Source organism: Canis lupus, chromosome 26, assembly GCF_048164855.1.
Source record: "Canis lupus baileyi chromosome 26, mCanLup2.hap1, whole genome shotgun sequence".
In the NCBI taxonomy this organism is placed as follows: domain Eukaryota; kingdom Metazoa; phylum Chordata; class Mammalia; order Carnivora; family Canidae; genus Canis; species Canis lupus.
This window is the reverse complement of record NC_132863.1, coordinates 5,782,789-5,798,850: the sequence shown is the minus strand read 5'-3', so window position 1 is coordinate 5,798,850 and position 16,062 is coordinate 5,782,789. Positions and strand designations below refer to the sequence as shown.

The window sequence follows — 16,062 nt, the reverse complement described above, 5'->3', positions numbered from 1 at the left end:
CCTGTGTCTCTTAAGAGAATTCTAGAGCAGACACCAGGACTGAGAGCTGGTTTCCATGGTACCCAACTGTTTCTCTGAGGCTTAAAGGAAAAGAGTGGTTTGTTTGTTTTTTCAAATTAGCTCCTGTATGTTCACATTTGGCTCATCTGTGGGACACATGGAAAGCTTAAGAACGAAGCCAAAGGTAGCTTTGGATGAACCACACTGGGGTCCGAAAGCAGGTGCCCTGACCTGCCACGTGCAGCGAATCTGGGACCCAGATACCAGTCAGCACCACCTGCGTGTGGTCACTGGGGGCGGTCGCAGGGTCTGGCACCAGATGCAACCAGCCAGCACAGAGAGCTGCCTTCCCAAGCAAGACTCAGAAACCCACCTGGGATCAGGAGGAGTCAGTTCCGAAGGCCACACAGCAGGTCCCTTGGGGTTTGAGCGGCGGCACGATTGGATGGGCCTGCCTGTCCCCGCCTGTCCCCAACTGAGAACGTGTCCTGCCTCCAGGACGTTGGCTGAAGACTCCTTTAGGAGGCCACCTGTCTTGAGGTGTTCACCCTCCTACCGGGAGGTTTAGCGGAGCCTTGCCTGGACGTGATTTGACTTGGTGCCCGGGCCCTGCAGCCTGGGCGGAGCGCTCGGGCGGAGGGCAGGACGTGAGCACCACCTAGTGGTGACCGCGTGCAAGTGGGGGCGCGAGTGCTGGTTGGAGACCAGCACCCGCAGAGATGATGCAGGGGTTTTCTACCCTCGTAATGCCCCTGTAAGGGCCGGGACAGTTGTTTCGTCCTCTTTTACCCACAGATGGGGCATGGAAATACAGAGGAACGTGCAACATTTGTCTTAAGAATAGGATATAATGGGGTGTTGTATGTTGGCAGATTGAATCTAAATTTTAAAAATGTAACATGCAAAAAAATAAAAATAAAAAAATAATATAAAATAAAATAATAAGATAAAATAAATCTGTTAGCAAAGTTACAGATCCATTCCCTGAAACCATCAGCAACAGCAAGTGAGAAAGTCACCTGTCCTTGTCCTCTTAGGACTTTTCAGACAGAGCGATTCCAAAGCCTGTCAGGGCGTCCAGTGCCATACTCCCCCATGGGAAGTTCTGTGAGCAGTGTCAATTTCCTCATTTTCCATCTTCTGAGTGGAGGATTATCAATGACTCGGCCTCATCCAGGTGCCACCACCAGGTGCCACATTCGTAACTCACCACCCACCTTCTTTCCTACCACAGACGAGCCTGTTTCCATTTAGATTTACGTAAAGACCTGACTTCTAGTTCCTTTTCTCCATTTTACCGTTCTTTTTTTTTTTTTTTTTTTGAGTTCTCTAATTTTTCCACCCAGTCCTCTTAAAGAAGTCAGATAAATCCCAGGCAGTGTAGAGTTGTTAGCCACAGGGCAGCTGAGGGCTCCTGGCTCTGACCAGTCAGTGAGGGGGTGCCACGGCATCAGTTAGTTGGAGGCTTCCAGATTACCTCCGTTTGTTAGTACTTGTAGCAAGACCATTGGTATTTCTCTGTCCTTGTTTGCCTGCCTCACCCACATTCCCACCCCCTGGCCCCAGCTGCTACCTTAGCTTCAGACTCACGATGCTCTGTCCTTAGTTGTGTATCTAGTGCAGACCCCACTATTCCCTGATTTATTGTGTCCTCTGTAAATTCCATTCTCATTTGGGGATCCTTTGCATAATTCAGCCTCTGCTGATTTTTTTCCCCATTGATATGATCCCTAAAATAACCAATCGCTAAGGACTTACTGATCTGTGCCATCACTCAGATGGCATAGAATAAGGGCTTCCTGAAAGCTGCTTTTATATTATACAGTATTGCCTGCCTTCCCTGATAGATGAAAATTAAATTGGCATTTTAATAAACTCTTTACCAGTATCTCATGCTCTCTTAAGCAGCGATGATTTGATGGCTCCAGCACACAGATACTAAATTAACTTCAATTAATAGAAATGTTTTCCAACTTAAATCATTTGTTCTGTTTCCTGATTTCTTGACAACAATTTTTTTTTAAAGCTGGTCATGGTACAGAAGGATCTGTGAGTGCCTTCCGGGGGTGGATGGCATACCACCCAACGCGGACCTCGGGATGGTTTCCTTTATTTCTTTAATTCTCTTCCTGTTCTGCTTTGACATTTTCATCCAAATGTCAACCTGTTGAATCCCATAAGAGTCACAAAGCTGCTGAAGCCAACGTCTTTTTCAGTGTCTTGTCAGGAAGTGCAAGCTACAAATGAGCAGGCCCCCTTTCTTCTCATCTTGTCTTTGCACCTTTGGGATAATTGGACAGAGGTCCTTTCTTGTGCCTTCAGAGCTGCACCTGCTCGGCTGTGTGGTTTCCTCTGCCTCTCTCATAACTACTGGTTATTATAATCTCTGGAGACTGAAGCAATGCCCGCATCTTTTGTTGAGTTTTCCACCTCTGTGTGGGGGTGACCCGTTGCCTACAGATATTTCTGCCTGACGGTCTCCAGAGGGCCACGGAGCCTGAAAGAAAAGCGCTCTGAGGTGGTCTGAGCCAGAGCAGTCAGATCCCTTGAAAGTGGAAAGAGCCAGCAACGAAGCAAACCTCAGCTTCCACATGTTCTCAACAGCTCACCGTCTCGGCACAGAAATGGTCATGGAAAGAAGACTTAGGTCAAGAGCCAGGCCTGAGTTCTAGAACCAACTCTGCAGCTAACTGAGTATCCTCAAGAAAATTCCTCCTGTTTTCTGTGGCTCTTTTTCCAGTCTAAATCAAAGGACCAGGATTATACTACTTATCCCCCAAAGTGAGAAGTGATTTGGGCTCGGGCTTAAGTGAATTCAATCCTTGCTTTGTATTCCCTTTGGACCTTAGCTGATTGGGGGTGGAAATCTCCTTTTGGCATGTGTACATCTTCCAGTTGCCCCTGACCCTTGCTAATGTCCTTGAACGGAAGGACAGGCCTGTGGTCCCGGGTATGGCAGCCCACGGTGCCCAGCTGGGATTCTCAGTTGCTCCTGTCACTGCACTGATTTTGCACCCTCTGCACATGGCAGCAGCAGTGCTGAGTCTCTGCTTCTGGTTGGAATGCAGAGTTTCCTTTGAAAGTAAATTCTTTTAAGGAAACACGCAAAAAAATAGGTCAACCGAAAGAAAAATATTGAGTACGTAGAAGTCCCGAGGGCTTGCCTAAAAGCTTCAAGGTGCTGTAGAGTGCCCAGAGACCTGCAGACGTCTTCCAGGAGGCCCCCGAGTGGCTGATGTTTGGAAACACCTGCCAGAACCGCCATCCCCTTACAGATCTAATTCGACAGCGCGTGGGGCTCTGCAAGCAGGGTAGTTGTGCTTACCTCTCCCCTCACCATTGGACAGAAGCTACAGGAAGGATGGGATGACCCAGTGCCTCTCCTCTCCATAGCAAGCCACCCCAGCCTGCCACCTCCTGCAACACCTCCTTCCTCTAACATTAGCCAGAAACGAAACCAGCATAGACGGAAGCTAACCTGCAGATTGTTCGTGTTCCAGGCCAACCCCAGTCTGATTCCCACCAAACAAGCTACATGGGTAGACAGCGTACAGTGGTCAAGTGTGTGCATGTGCATGTGTGTGTGCGTTGTGCGTGCAGACACTGCATGTATGTATGTGTGTGTGTGTCTAATTGTCCTTTTTGTTTTTATTTTTTACAGTTCATTTATGATGAACAAGTTTCCTGGTGAGTATCTCTTTTTCTCTTCCAATTTCCCCTTCTTAGTGTTGCAGAGTCAAATATATTGAAGACCAGAATCAGGATTTAGGACAGAGGGGAATGCTATGGCAGCTTGGAAAAGCTGGCACCTCTTGGGACCCCTCTGTGGACCTCAACCAAGGAATTAAATTAGCTTTCACAGAGCGGAGACCTTTTTCCGAGGGCTGGTGGGGGTAGGGGGGAGAGAACCTTCCATTCAGAATGCTGATACTTCACCCTCTTTGTCATCCAGGTTAGACTGTGACTTAGCTGTGCCTTTCTGCACTCAGCCATTTGCTGGGCCCTAGTTAGGATCTGACTAATCTTTTCAAATCATATCCAAATGCATTGGCATATTCCAAATACCATGTATGTCTCAGGAACCAGAGATGGAGGCACTTCCATTATTTTTAACCCATTAAAGTTCTGCCTGACATTCCAGATGATCTTAAACCTCTGAAAAATCAGTGATTTTTTTTTTTTGATAGTTACAAAACTTTAACCAAATTACATGGATGGGGTCATTTGCATTTAGACCAAGTATCCAAATCCCCATTTTTCAGGGTGGGTTTTGAGCAAGTCAAATGTGTTTGGAATGGAAATAGAGACTGGAGTGTTGTGCATTCTTGCTACTTCTTACCACCATGGTATTATTTAAAGCTAAGAATGAGCCTTTGACACAATGAGCTCTAGTTCTTTGCTGGAATGCCAGCTCTTTGTTTTAGAATCTCTGATTTTCAGAATTTCGGCATGGTAGAGGAATTTGCCCCATTGATGGTAAATGTTATTCACCGTGCCGAAGTATTAAGTATGCTTTTGCCGATCTCTCCTCTGTCCAGGAGGGCCAAGGAGGACATGGCTAGGAGAACTCGCTTTAAGACACAGAATCTTTATATCAACCCATAAAAAATAAGAGGGTCTGCTTGAGCTGTGACCAGCAGGTTAAAAGAGACTAAAATGTCTGGGAGCACCTCGGGTCAGAGGTCACGGAAAACCCCTTCGTGGGATCTGCCTGGACGTGGTCATCACCAAGTGGAGTGGTGACACTACCCCCCACCCCCACCCCATGTCCTTTGGGATTAAGTGCAGCACAAGAAAACTTGCAAAAATATTCTCACTCAGACCGACGGCACATTTAGCACAACCACAGCTCTGCCTCAGCAAACAGTAGGTGCTTAAATGTTGCTCAGTGCTGCTGCTCTTAGCTAACAATGCTGCCATAAAGACAAGTTATGATCACAGTTGATCTCAGAAACGTTTCTGCCGTTTTGGTGCAGAAAAATCTTAAGAAAGGATATTTATGGGTGGTTTACTGTTGGTTTTTCTTGGAGAGGGCTGTCTTTTCCACACCTTCCTGGCTTTGCTGATGAAAGCAGGCCTATTTCAGTCCTTACCCTCAAAATGTCTTTTAGGATATTTCAGATGGTATGGAGCAAGAAAGGAAGGGACCATTTTCTCTGCATTCCAAAGGTCAAATCTCCTGTAGACGTGACAAGATTCGAACCCCAGGCCTGCACTCAAGGGCTCAGATTCTGAGACTCCCACATGAATAAGGAGACTGGGTATTTTTCATACCCGGCCAACCACAAGCATTTGTTTTGCTGAAAGGATGTGTCTGGGAGCTGACTTCTCTGCTTTTCTCTTTAATGCCAGATTCTTCGACCTGTGTAGTTAGACCCAGGAATACCTTAAATAGTGAGTTCCATTCCTTGCTGTAGAACATTCCATCAGGTCCTAGTGATTTCAGGGGAGGTAACCCAATTCATTGCACATCCTCAAAAGGAAACGAATTTCAGTAGTGTTTCTTTTGAAACAAGAGTACTCTGTGGAACGAAAGGAGTCTTGTTGAGTAAAATTTGCAGGGGCAAGTGTTCCCCATCAAACACAGCTTGGATGCCTTTACCATACCTGAATCAGCATTCTAGCATTCTTTTTTTTTTTTTTTTTAAGATTTCATTTATGAGAGAGAGAGAGAGAGAGAGAGAGCAAGAGAGCACGAGCAGGGAGGAAAGGGAGAAGCAGGCTCTCCATGAGCAGAGAACCTGACATAGGACTCGATCTCAGGACCCTGGATCATCACCTGAGCCAAAGGCAGATGCTTAACCGACTGAGCCCCCCAGGTGCCCCCTGAACAGCATCCTGCAGCGGGTCACAAGCAGCCAAGAAAGGGGCAGGCAGAAGGCTTTTAAATCTTTTTTTTTTTTTATGATAGTCACACACAAAGAGAGAGAGAGGGGCAGAGACACAGGCAGAGGGAGAAGCAGGCTCCATGTACCAGGAGCCCGATGTGGGATTTGATCCCGGGTCTCCAGGATCGCACCCTGGGCCAAAGGCAGGCGCTAAACCGCTGCGCCACCCAGGGATCCCTAGAAGGCTTTTAAAACCAGAAAACCAGCTCTAGTGGATTAAAGAAACAACGGCTTTTTTTTTTTTTTTTTTTTTTTTTTTTACATAACAAGTACCCCAGCTATTGATGGCACAATGGCTCCGAGCTTTTCTTAGCCTCTCCCTCACAGTCTGGGAGGGCTACTGGGGTCCCAGGGACCAAGTTTGTTTTGAAGGCAAAAAGGAGGAAGCAACCGAGTCGGCCTTGACCAATGGCCAGGCAGGATAGCACTCCAACTCTTATTATTGATCCCAGGGGTGGCCCATCTTCCTTCAGATCCAGCAGTCCTTATTTGCTGTCTCAACCTCATAGGCTTCTATTAGCAAGCAAGATGCAGGGGAATATATGTTTGGTGCCTTTCAGTTAGATGACTACCCCCAAAGACATTTAAAATAGAAAACATCAGAGATCCACTGGTTAGGATGAACGTTCAGGCTGAATCCATAATGACAGCGCAGCAAGACCCAGAATATTGCCAGAAGGAATATGGACTATGTCTTCAGTGAGTCTGAAGGCCTGACAAGAAAACAAAAGGATCTAGGTTGATGTTCTTGTCTCTTTTTTTTGAGCCTCTAGCTGTAACTTTGGAAGAGGTGGGTGTAAAGCACCTGGGACCAGCATTCACTGTCCTGGACCACAGTTAGGAAAGCAGAGCCATGCCTTCTGGGTGAGCACAGAGAGGACCAAGAAAGAAGCCTCCCAAATAGAAAAGAACAGTCTTTGGCAAGAGAACCGGGGCCAACTGAAAGTGGTTCAAAACATAGGTTTGCGGGAAGGGAAAGACCAAACTGAGATCATGCCACAAGGCCAGGTCCTCGGAGGACAGTAGATAGGCTGTGGTCAGGAGAGGCAGATGGAGATATGTCCCTGGGGGAACAGAGGGGGACAAGAGCTGTGTGACTTTAGAGGTCTGCTGTGGACTTTCACCGCTGCTTCCTAAACACCTCCTGCGTGCCAGGCTCTGTTCTAGAACCAGATATAGAACACAAAATCAAACTCGGCCCCAAACTTGGGGCTCTCTGGGACTACAGCAGAGGCAGATGGTTGATATGTAATCATGGGGCTTTGGGAGATACAGCAGGGCCAGGGATGGGGACCCTGAGACTTTGAAGAGCATTAAACCAAGACTAAACAGGCCCCAAAGCAGAGAGGACAGCAGGTGGCTAGTGCTGAGGCTCACAGAGCCTGGTGTATTTCATGCAGAGGAAGCACTGGGTGAGCCCCGTGTCTGGGCACCAACCAAGGAAAGCTGAAATGTTGGCAGAAGCAGGGAACCCCCATCTCACAGCACCCCCAAAACACAACAGAAGAGAACTTTACTTGAACATTGCAATGAAAGGGCTTATTTTGAGAGGAAAAAAAACAAAGTTTAAAGGGATTAGAGGGTATACATCTACCTTTGTTTACAAAGTGCTGGACTATTTCACTGGTGTGGATCTGTTTCCTAGCGACTTCTCACTGAGCCTACTAAAATGCATCCACGGTTACATGTCATCCCTTCAGATCTCGAGTATTTCTTCCTTCAAAATGAATGCTGTGAATAAACTTCATTTTTCCCAATTAACTTTATGCCACATATACACTGGTTTCAACAAGGACCATATTCAGGAGGTGTTTTGCAACTGAAAATTGATTTTAAAGGAAGTCTCAGCCTGCACAGATGAACTGAGGGCTGCTCTGCGTGGGGAGAGGGGATAGTGGGCAGCCAGGGAGGGAAGGGGAATCTGCTGTCACGGGGTCCGCTCTAAGTTTCTGGGAAACAAGAAACCAGATAGCTGAGGCAGGGGTCAGGTATGAGGAGTGGTGTCTAGTGACTGCTGGAAACAGGCACTAACAAGCAATGAAAAATAAATAAACAAGGTAATCACAGACTGGCCAGTGGATTAAAAGAGCATATGCAGGGTCATGTGATAGAAAGTGAAGGAGGAGTAGACGGGGAAGACTTCTTGGAGGAGGTGGCATTTGAGCCAGCATTTGCAGGATAAAAGGGGTCAGCCAAGGAGTGAAGGGAAGAGTATTCTTGGCAGAAGGAACAGTAAGTGCAAAGGCCCGGAGGAGAAGGAAGGAGCTTCTGGCGTGTGCAAATGAAGGGAAGCTAGTGTGACGGGACTCAGAAGGGGCATGACAATTTGAAGAAGCCAAAGAACTGGGTTTTACAGAAAGGGGACATTTTCTGTTTTTTCATCTCAAGTATGTTGGAAAGCAGTTGAAGAGCTTGAAACAGAAGAATGATATGATCCTGTAGCCTCATGGAAAACTAGGTCAGGAGTTGCAGTCTAGGTGGACCAGCAGGTAGCCACGACAAGGGCAGAAACAAACCATTCAGGAAATATTTGGACCTACGGTTCTGAGGGATGTGGGGCAGGGTAAAGATTTGGAGCTTCTAGATTGGGAGCTTGACCAGGCGCGGAGTGTGCAGTTGACTGGGACGGCAGAGCCTGAAGCCAGGAAGTAGGAATTCCGAATTCTGTTCTGACTTTGTTCTGACGTGCGTTTCGCCTCCACGTGGAGAGGCCCCGTTGAGGGTGGAGAGAAGCCCCGGTGCCAGGATGCCGGCGGGGTGTGTTCGGCCCGCAATTACAGCGGGACTAGATGACATCACCTAGGGAGGACGTGTAGGCAAAAAGAGAAGAACGTCCTGTATTTAGAGGCTCACCTGAGGAAGTGGAGGAGGCAGAGGGAAGGAGAAGAGAAGTTAGGGGGATGACAGGAGGGAAACCAGCAGTGCAAGTCTCAGAAGTCAGGACAGAGTGTGGCATGCAGGAGGGCAGGCAGTCAGCCACGCCTGGGGTCACTGGTGCCCCAGACCAGTGTGTCAGGGCACGGATGGCAGTGGATGCTAGACTCGAGGAATTTGTGAGTGACTGGGAGGTGCTGCAGGGCAGTGCATGCAGCGCTTGAGATGGTTTGCTCAGAGAAGCTGAAAAACGTGGAGGGCGAGAGATTTGCACCCCCTGATTTCTTCTCTGAGTAGTGGCAAGAGCACTTTCTATCCCAGATACATGCACACAGTTTGCATAGTGACTGAACTGATGCACAGGAGCCCACTGTGTGGACGGACTTACTGTAACATGTAGACCCAGCCTCCTCTGACAACTGTCTCCTGCTCTCCAACACTTCACGGCCATAAACACGGCTGCAGCAAACCCCTGTGTGCAGCCTTTGTACATTTGACCACGTATTTCCCAAGGGTCCGTTTTTAGACATGCAACTTGAGAAAGAAAAAAGAAGAACCAGGAAGGGGAGACATAACCTAGAATTTCTTCATAGGCCGTTGTGCAGTAAACTTTTCTCGAAACCAGAATTACTCCCCAATTTTACAGCTAAAAGGGGAACCTAGAAATCAAATTCCCTGGTTTCGAAACTGAAAGTTACTCAAATGAAGAAAATAGAAGTATTCAAATTATCAGAAGTTCAAGGTACAGTCCAGTACCTTGATTTCATTACTTTTTTCTTTCTTTCTCTTGACTATTTCCCACTTGTCCGTTCTTATCCTTACTGCTGGTACCTTCCGTGCTCCCCCTTCCCCTTCCCTTTTCTCTCTCCTTCTCTCTCCTCTATCCCCCTGCCCCCCCATCCCTTCCCCTCCCTCTCTCTCTCTCTGTATGCCTTGTTACTCCTATCCAGCAATCCTTCGGTCACCCCTGTCAATTCCTCTAGTTTGCCCTTTGTAAATATATCCGAATACTGTTCGTGAATGATTAAACTGTGGACAGATTTATAAAGACAGGCCTATATTCAGCAATATTATGGGAGACTTGTACTCTCACAGAACTCTTTTGGGTGAGTGAATAACAGAAGATCCTTTTAGGTAGAGAAGGAAAAGAAAGCCCATGGAAAGCTGTGTGCAAGGTAGAAAATGTCTACGAACCAGGAAGTATTTGTGTACGTGGTCGGCACACGTACCTCCTCCTTGCCCTGCTTGCCTGCCCTTCACATCCCGTGGATTTTTAGAAATAGTCTGGTGTGTTGCACATCTGCCTGTGGTGACTTTCTTAACTAGCCGTTCTTGGTTTTACGCAGGTGGGAGTCTTTAGTCCTCGTGCTGATGTATCTCATCTATATTGTCATCATGAAGTAAGTAAAATGCCTTGTTGGTTTTCTTTTCCAAAACTCTTTCCTACATTGAACACCACGAGATAATGTGGAAAGAGGAACGGGGGCAGGGTAGGTTTTCGGTGCAGATGATCATAGACTCATTGGTTCCCTCCGCAACCTGCTGTGAATCACTGTGGCTCTGATTAGTTGCAATAGCAAAGCCCCTTCCAACCCACATGTGATGCAAGCTGTGTTTAATTTGAGACATCTCTCTAAATCCTGTACCCTCTTTAATACCTGGCAACTGAGCTTTTGGCTGTTTTCACTCTCTTTCATAACAAGAAAGGAGGTAAAACTCACTAAGTTATGCTTCTATATAGGGTGACGAAGATGGGACCAGAGCTAATTAAGAGGTGTCTAAAACCAAGGATGGAATCTCTACAGACTTCCATTATTCGTATCATATTCATCATCCACCACTATGTAACAAATGACCCCAAAATGCAATGTTTTAAAACTACGAGCATGAGTTATCTTCTTACAGCTTCCAAGTTAGGCATCCAGGAGCACTTAGCCAGAGAGTTCTAGCTCAGGGTCTTCCTCAAGATTGTACTTAAGAGGTTGGTCAAGGTGGCTGTCATCTACTTAACTGGGGCTGCAAAATGAGCCACTTGTCCTGTTGGTGAGCTGATGCTGGCAGTTGGCTGAAGCCCTAAGTTCCTCAGCAAATGGGCCTCTCCTTAGGTTGGTTGAGTGTCTCCACAGCACGGAAGCAGGTGAGCCAAGAGAGAGAGAGAGCAAGAAGGACCCTCAGTACCTTTTATAATCTGGTCTCACAAGTCACAAATCATCATTTCTGCCATATTCTTTTTTTTAAGATTTTATTTATTTATTCATGAGAGACACAGAGAGAGAGAGAGAGGCAGAGACACAGGCAGAGGGAGAAGCAGGCTGCATGCAAGGAGCCCGATATGGGACTTGATCCCGGGACATGACCCTGGGACTCCAGAATCACACCCTAGGCCAAAGGCAGGCGCTGAACTGCTGAGCCACCCAGGCGTCCCATTTCTGACATATTCTGTTTATTAGAAGAATAAGTCTAGCCCATTATCAAGGGATCTGCTTAACTATTTGGAGGGAGAAATGTCAAAGAATTTGCTGGTATATTTTAAAACCACCACTTCATATGTTCTTTTCCCCCCTGAAGTATGGGGAGCTTACTATTTGTATCAAGAGTTATATTGTTGGTGTTTCCCACACTCTAAGGCAAAATGTAAGCACCATGCCTGGGAACCTGCTGGTTCATCTTTGTACCAAGTACCATTGAGGTGAGGAGCTCATAAATAATGCAGAGACATTTCATGCTGCAGCTGCTGGACCCCATGGGAACTGTTCCTTTCATTCTAAATTAACCCATCCTTTGCCCAGCATTTGTGACTCCCTTCTCAGGGGGCAAGAAAGTACAATGTGATCAGAAATTGCCAATTTGGACATGTCAGGTAGTGGTCTGGAATGTGACATATCAGATTGTCTTTGCTGTTAAAGTCTGACAAAAACTAATTCTGGCCACTAAGACCTGAGACACTGAGAGACCTGTCTTGAGAAATCAGTGTGGCCATTGGCAAACATTACCTGGACAGTAAAGGTAGGAGCTGGCCTATGTGACATCCTTGGTGGGCTATAAGCAGTCTGCCGCCAGTCCACCCAATATGGCATCCAGCTCTCACCTCAGGAGCTATCCAGTGGTCAGTGTTCACACCTGATATCTGGGTCTTGTTATTGGAAGAGGGTATTTCTGAAGTACTAGTGTGGGGTTACAATGGGAAAACTGATGGAGAAATCACGTTATTTACCCCTAACATCTTCCATTTAAAAATACCCATTGATGGGCTCCCATGAAAACCAGAATTGGCTCAAAGGCCTTTCAGAGTTTCTAGATTCCAAAGGGAAAACCTTTGAAGGCATCTTGCTCCCCTTTGTCTCAAATAGCAAAACCATTAAGGGAACCAGTGCCATATGGGGAGGTCTCAACAATACACACATCGTCTTTCAGTGTGTTTTAAATTTGATTATTTCACCCTTTTTTTTTTGTTTTTTGTTTTTTACTTTTTGAAGCCCTGAATTTGCATTCCCAAAGAGTCAAGAGTCCTTTTCTTCTGCTTTGAAAAGGTGAATCAATTATTCCAGAAGAATTGACAGAGTGTCTGCTATTATGCCCAACATTGATCTTCGGTTTTGAATCTGAATTTAGATGATAGCATGTCCCATAGTGCATTCACTGAAGGTTTCACAGAATAAGGAGGGCTTACACAAGAACTGGTCTAAAGAGAAGGAAAGTTGAGGTACTTTGCTAGTGTGCATCTAGTGACCACTGCACCCCTCTATCAGGCCATTATAAAACCCAGGGGTTGCTGGCAGGACGTGTGGACATTAAGATAACACAGTGAACAATTTCTTTCCTCTCCCCCAAGCTATGCCCAGTGTGAAAGCTAATGAGGTGTGTTTCTGCTGATGCCTCAACTTTACCAGCCTTCCAGCTGTTCAAACCAGCAGGATACAAATAAAACAGGGAATGGCAGCTACTGTGCTCACAGAATTTTCTGCATACATTCTGGTTCCAAGTTCTAAATTGAAATCTCTGCTCTTTAGCCATCCCTGTCCTCAATCAGAGGCTTTAATCATGGGGTTTTATAAAATCTGATTTATAAAATTGCATGCTCCACAATAAAATAGCTTCAGGGTGCAAGCACAAAATTGAAAACATTCAATTAAAAAATTTAAAACTGAATAGCAGCAGTTAAAAACAGCATATATTAGAGTTGTCAGCTGCCTCCTGGGTGGATGACTTTAAACATTCTGTCTGAAGGTCAAAAGAGCAATGTCAGTTTGGCCAAGTAGATGGAAATCTTAAGGGAGCATGAGGCATACCTGGCCTTGGTGAGGATTGATTTCTGTACATCTGGGTCTCTTCTTTGGGATTTGGTCCCCAGGTGGTCCCCAGACCACCATTCTGGTGGTTGAGGTCAAGAGATTCACATTCAGCCCTGCCTGGTCACAGCTTCACACTCCACCACTTGCTAGCAGTAAGACCTGGGCCAAGTAATTTAGCCATTTTGAATCTCTGTTTCCTCTCTTACAAAACAGGGTTCATAACACCTCCAGCAAAGGTTGTTTGTAAGCATGAAATGTGACAGTATAGTTGAGTCATTAGCCAATATCTGATTTCAAGAAAGTTCATATAATAATACCTTGTTATCCAAATCCAAATAGATGTGTAACACGCAGTTGTGCTTTCAAAGCAAAGCCCTGTGCAAGTTGGTATCTCTGTGGGGAAATGGATTCTGAGTCAAGATGACAGAAATACTGCCTCTCCCCCATAGCTCTATCAGTGGGCAAGACATTCTTTAGTCTAGAAAGTGGGGAGACCTTTTAATTAAGAATTTGAATATTTTCTCTTTTTTTAAGATTTTATTTATTTATTCATGAGAAACACAAAGAGAGAGAGAGAGAGAGAGAGAGAGAGAGAGGCAGAGACACAGGCAGAGGGAGAAGCAGGCTCCATGAAGGGAGCCCAACATGGGACTCGATCCCGGGGTCTCCAGGATCATGTCCTGGGCTGAAGGCAGCGCTAAACCGCTGGGCCACCAAGGCTGCCCCAGAATTTGAATATTTTCAAAAGCCAACATATCAGTATGACAACCTCCCATGCTCGTCCATCAGCCCTAATAGCCACAGCCCACACCGTTTCCTTCCCTCCACATGATATGAAGCCCCAGACAGCATCCCAATTCATCTATAAAACTCTGTCTACATCTCTAAAAGGACTCACCTTTCACATAACACCACACATTATCGCACTCCAAATTAATCATAGCCCAGAATGGTCTCTGAAAGCCAACAGCCCACCGAACCTGGAATTATGGCCCAACACTTAAACAGAGATTCATAGGACCCCAACCTCTGATCTTAGAAAGCCAAGCACCGACAGACCCAGAGTGCCAGCCAGCCTGTAGCACACAGACTGTGATGCACTGGGTAGCAGCATGGATGTAATGCCTGCTCCTTCTCCCACCCAGCACATCCCTGACAGCAAAGGTCCTGGAGACGTGGCCGAGAGAAGGGAGACCTTGCCCATCCTGCTAAGTCTCATCACGGCCCTTCCATGCATGGACTTCAAGCAAGGGAACTCAATCCCAGGGTTTCTCTGCTCACCTAGAAAAGTTGCAAAGAAGGCAGTGTGTCTCTACTTACTTATGTGCTGTTGGTTTTATTTTCACTTAACATAAATCAGAAACTAGGACAGACTGCATTTTTCTGTGGGGAAATGGGAGGACAGGATAATAATAATTATAACTTGAGGCACAGAGTCCCCCACAGTGTTCCTAAACTGAGAGCCACAGGGCACAGTGGGTGAGGGCTAGGAGATGGGGGAACAGCAAACACTGATGGACTCTTCTGCTCATTACTTTGTTCAGATATAACGCTTGCATCCATCAGTGCTTCGAAAGGAGGACGAAAGGCACTGGGAACATGGTCAACGGTTTGGCCAACAATGCTGAAATTGACGACAGCAGTAATTGTGATGCGACTGTGGTGCTACTCAAGAAAGGTAAACTCAGACAGCCTGGGTCCCAGGAGGGAGCTCCGGGAGGCTGCCTGGCACCCACTGTCACGGCCACCCCTGGGGTGCTGAGGCTGGCTTGGTGGGATGCCACCTGCCCCAGAGGAGACCGAAGGAGAGGAGCTCACGGGCCTCCCAGTCTCCCTTTGGCGACATCCTGGGGCAGTCATACCTGGTGATGAGCTGCCTGGGAAAGCTTTGTGGAAGTTCTTGGGCAAAACATTTGCTGGCAGTGACACGGGGCAATTAGGACATGATGGTATAGGAGAAAAGACCAGGGATCTTGAGGTATTGACTCTGTCACATTTTGGCTGTGTGACCATGAAGCAAGTTAACTTAACCTCTCTGAGCTTCAATTTTCTCTTCTGCAAAATGAGGATAATTTTTGTAATGAATAAAGGAGATAAAATATGTCAAATACCCAATTAATGATAGTTGTTGTTAGTACATTTTTATATCCACATTTACTTTCAGGCTACATTACCTCAGTTTCCAAGCTATAAAATAATGTTAGAAAGTTACCACTCCCTCCTTTTTTTTTTTCCAAGGTAATTATTTTCAATAGATTCTCATTAAGCAGTTGATAAACTAACAGAACTAAGATAGTGTTCGCTAATAAATAATATTCATTCTTAGAGGAACACAGAAAGTTATCATTTATCAGCCTTAGAATGTGTTTGGCTTTCATTCAATTTTTTTTTAACTTTCTCCAAAAATGTGTGGATTTATATCTTCTTGGTCTCATATGGTTGCTCTGCAGGAAAAAACAAAAAAGAAATTAGAAAATGTATAGGTTATTTTCAAAGTATATGTCTGAGTTTGAAATCTGTGGGTAATTACTAGAATTTGGAAATCAATTATTTGATACACTTTTCTAGTTATGTTTAGCAAAAAGATGAGTATTCAGTGCCATCCCACATATGGATTTCACTTATTCTGTTCTCTTCTGGACAGTTTATAACCATAAAAAGAATACTCTTAGGGAACTGAGAAAAGCTACCTCATATTAGTCAGTGTTTCCAGAGATCATTTCATGCTTTAGCAGCTTGGAAAACCAGAGTGACGACCAGGAGAGTGTGTGGCCAGGGACCTGTGAGCTGCATGCTCATGTTGCACATTCGTAGAGAGGAGGCCTGGCCCTTGCTGAAACGTTTTGATCAGGCCTGCCAGCAAATGTTGTGTAACAATTTGGGCTGCTCTGGACCTTGGGCCTCTGTAATGTGGCCAGCTCACCTACCCACCCCTTTGTCAGCCTTGCTCATAGGCTGGGCTATGACAATGTACACGTTCCCCCACAAAGCCCTCCACTTGCAGCTTT

General features: G+C 46.0%; 1 protein-coding gene across 3 annotated transcripts in view; it reads left to right on the top strand.

The window, feature by feature from the left end:
- SLC24A3 (solute carrier family 24 member 3) overlaps positions 1–16,062 on the top strand; it is a 481,958-nt gene that overhangs the window by 426,699 nt on the left and 39,197 nt on the right. For all 3 annotated transcript variants that reach the window (XM_072799866.1, XM_072799867.1, XM_072799868.1), the window contains 3 exons: positions 3,662–3,687; positions 10,109–10,162; positions 14,599–14,732. In XM_072799866.1, the coding sequence (XP_072655967.1) occupies positions 3,662–3,687; positions 10,109–10,162; positions 14,599–14,732 (214 nt within the window). The remainder of the gene's footprint in view (positions 1–3,661; positions 3,688–10,108; positions 10,163–14,598; positions 14,733–16,062) is intronic.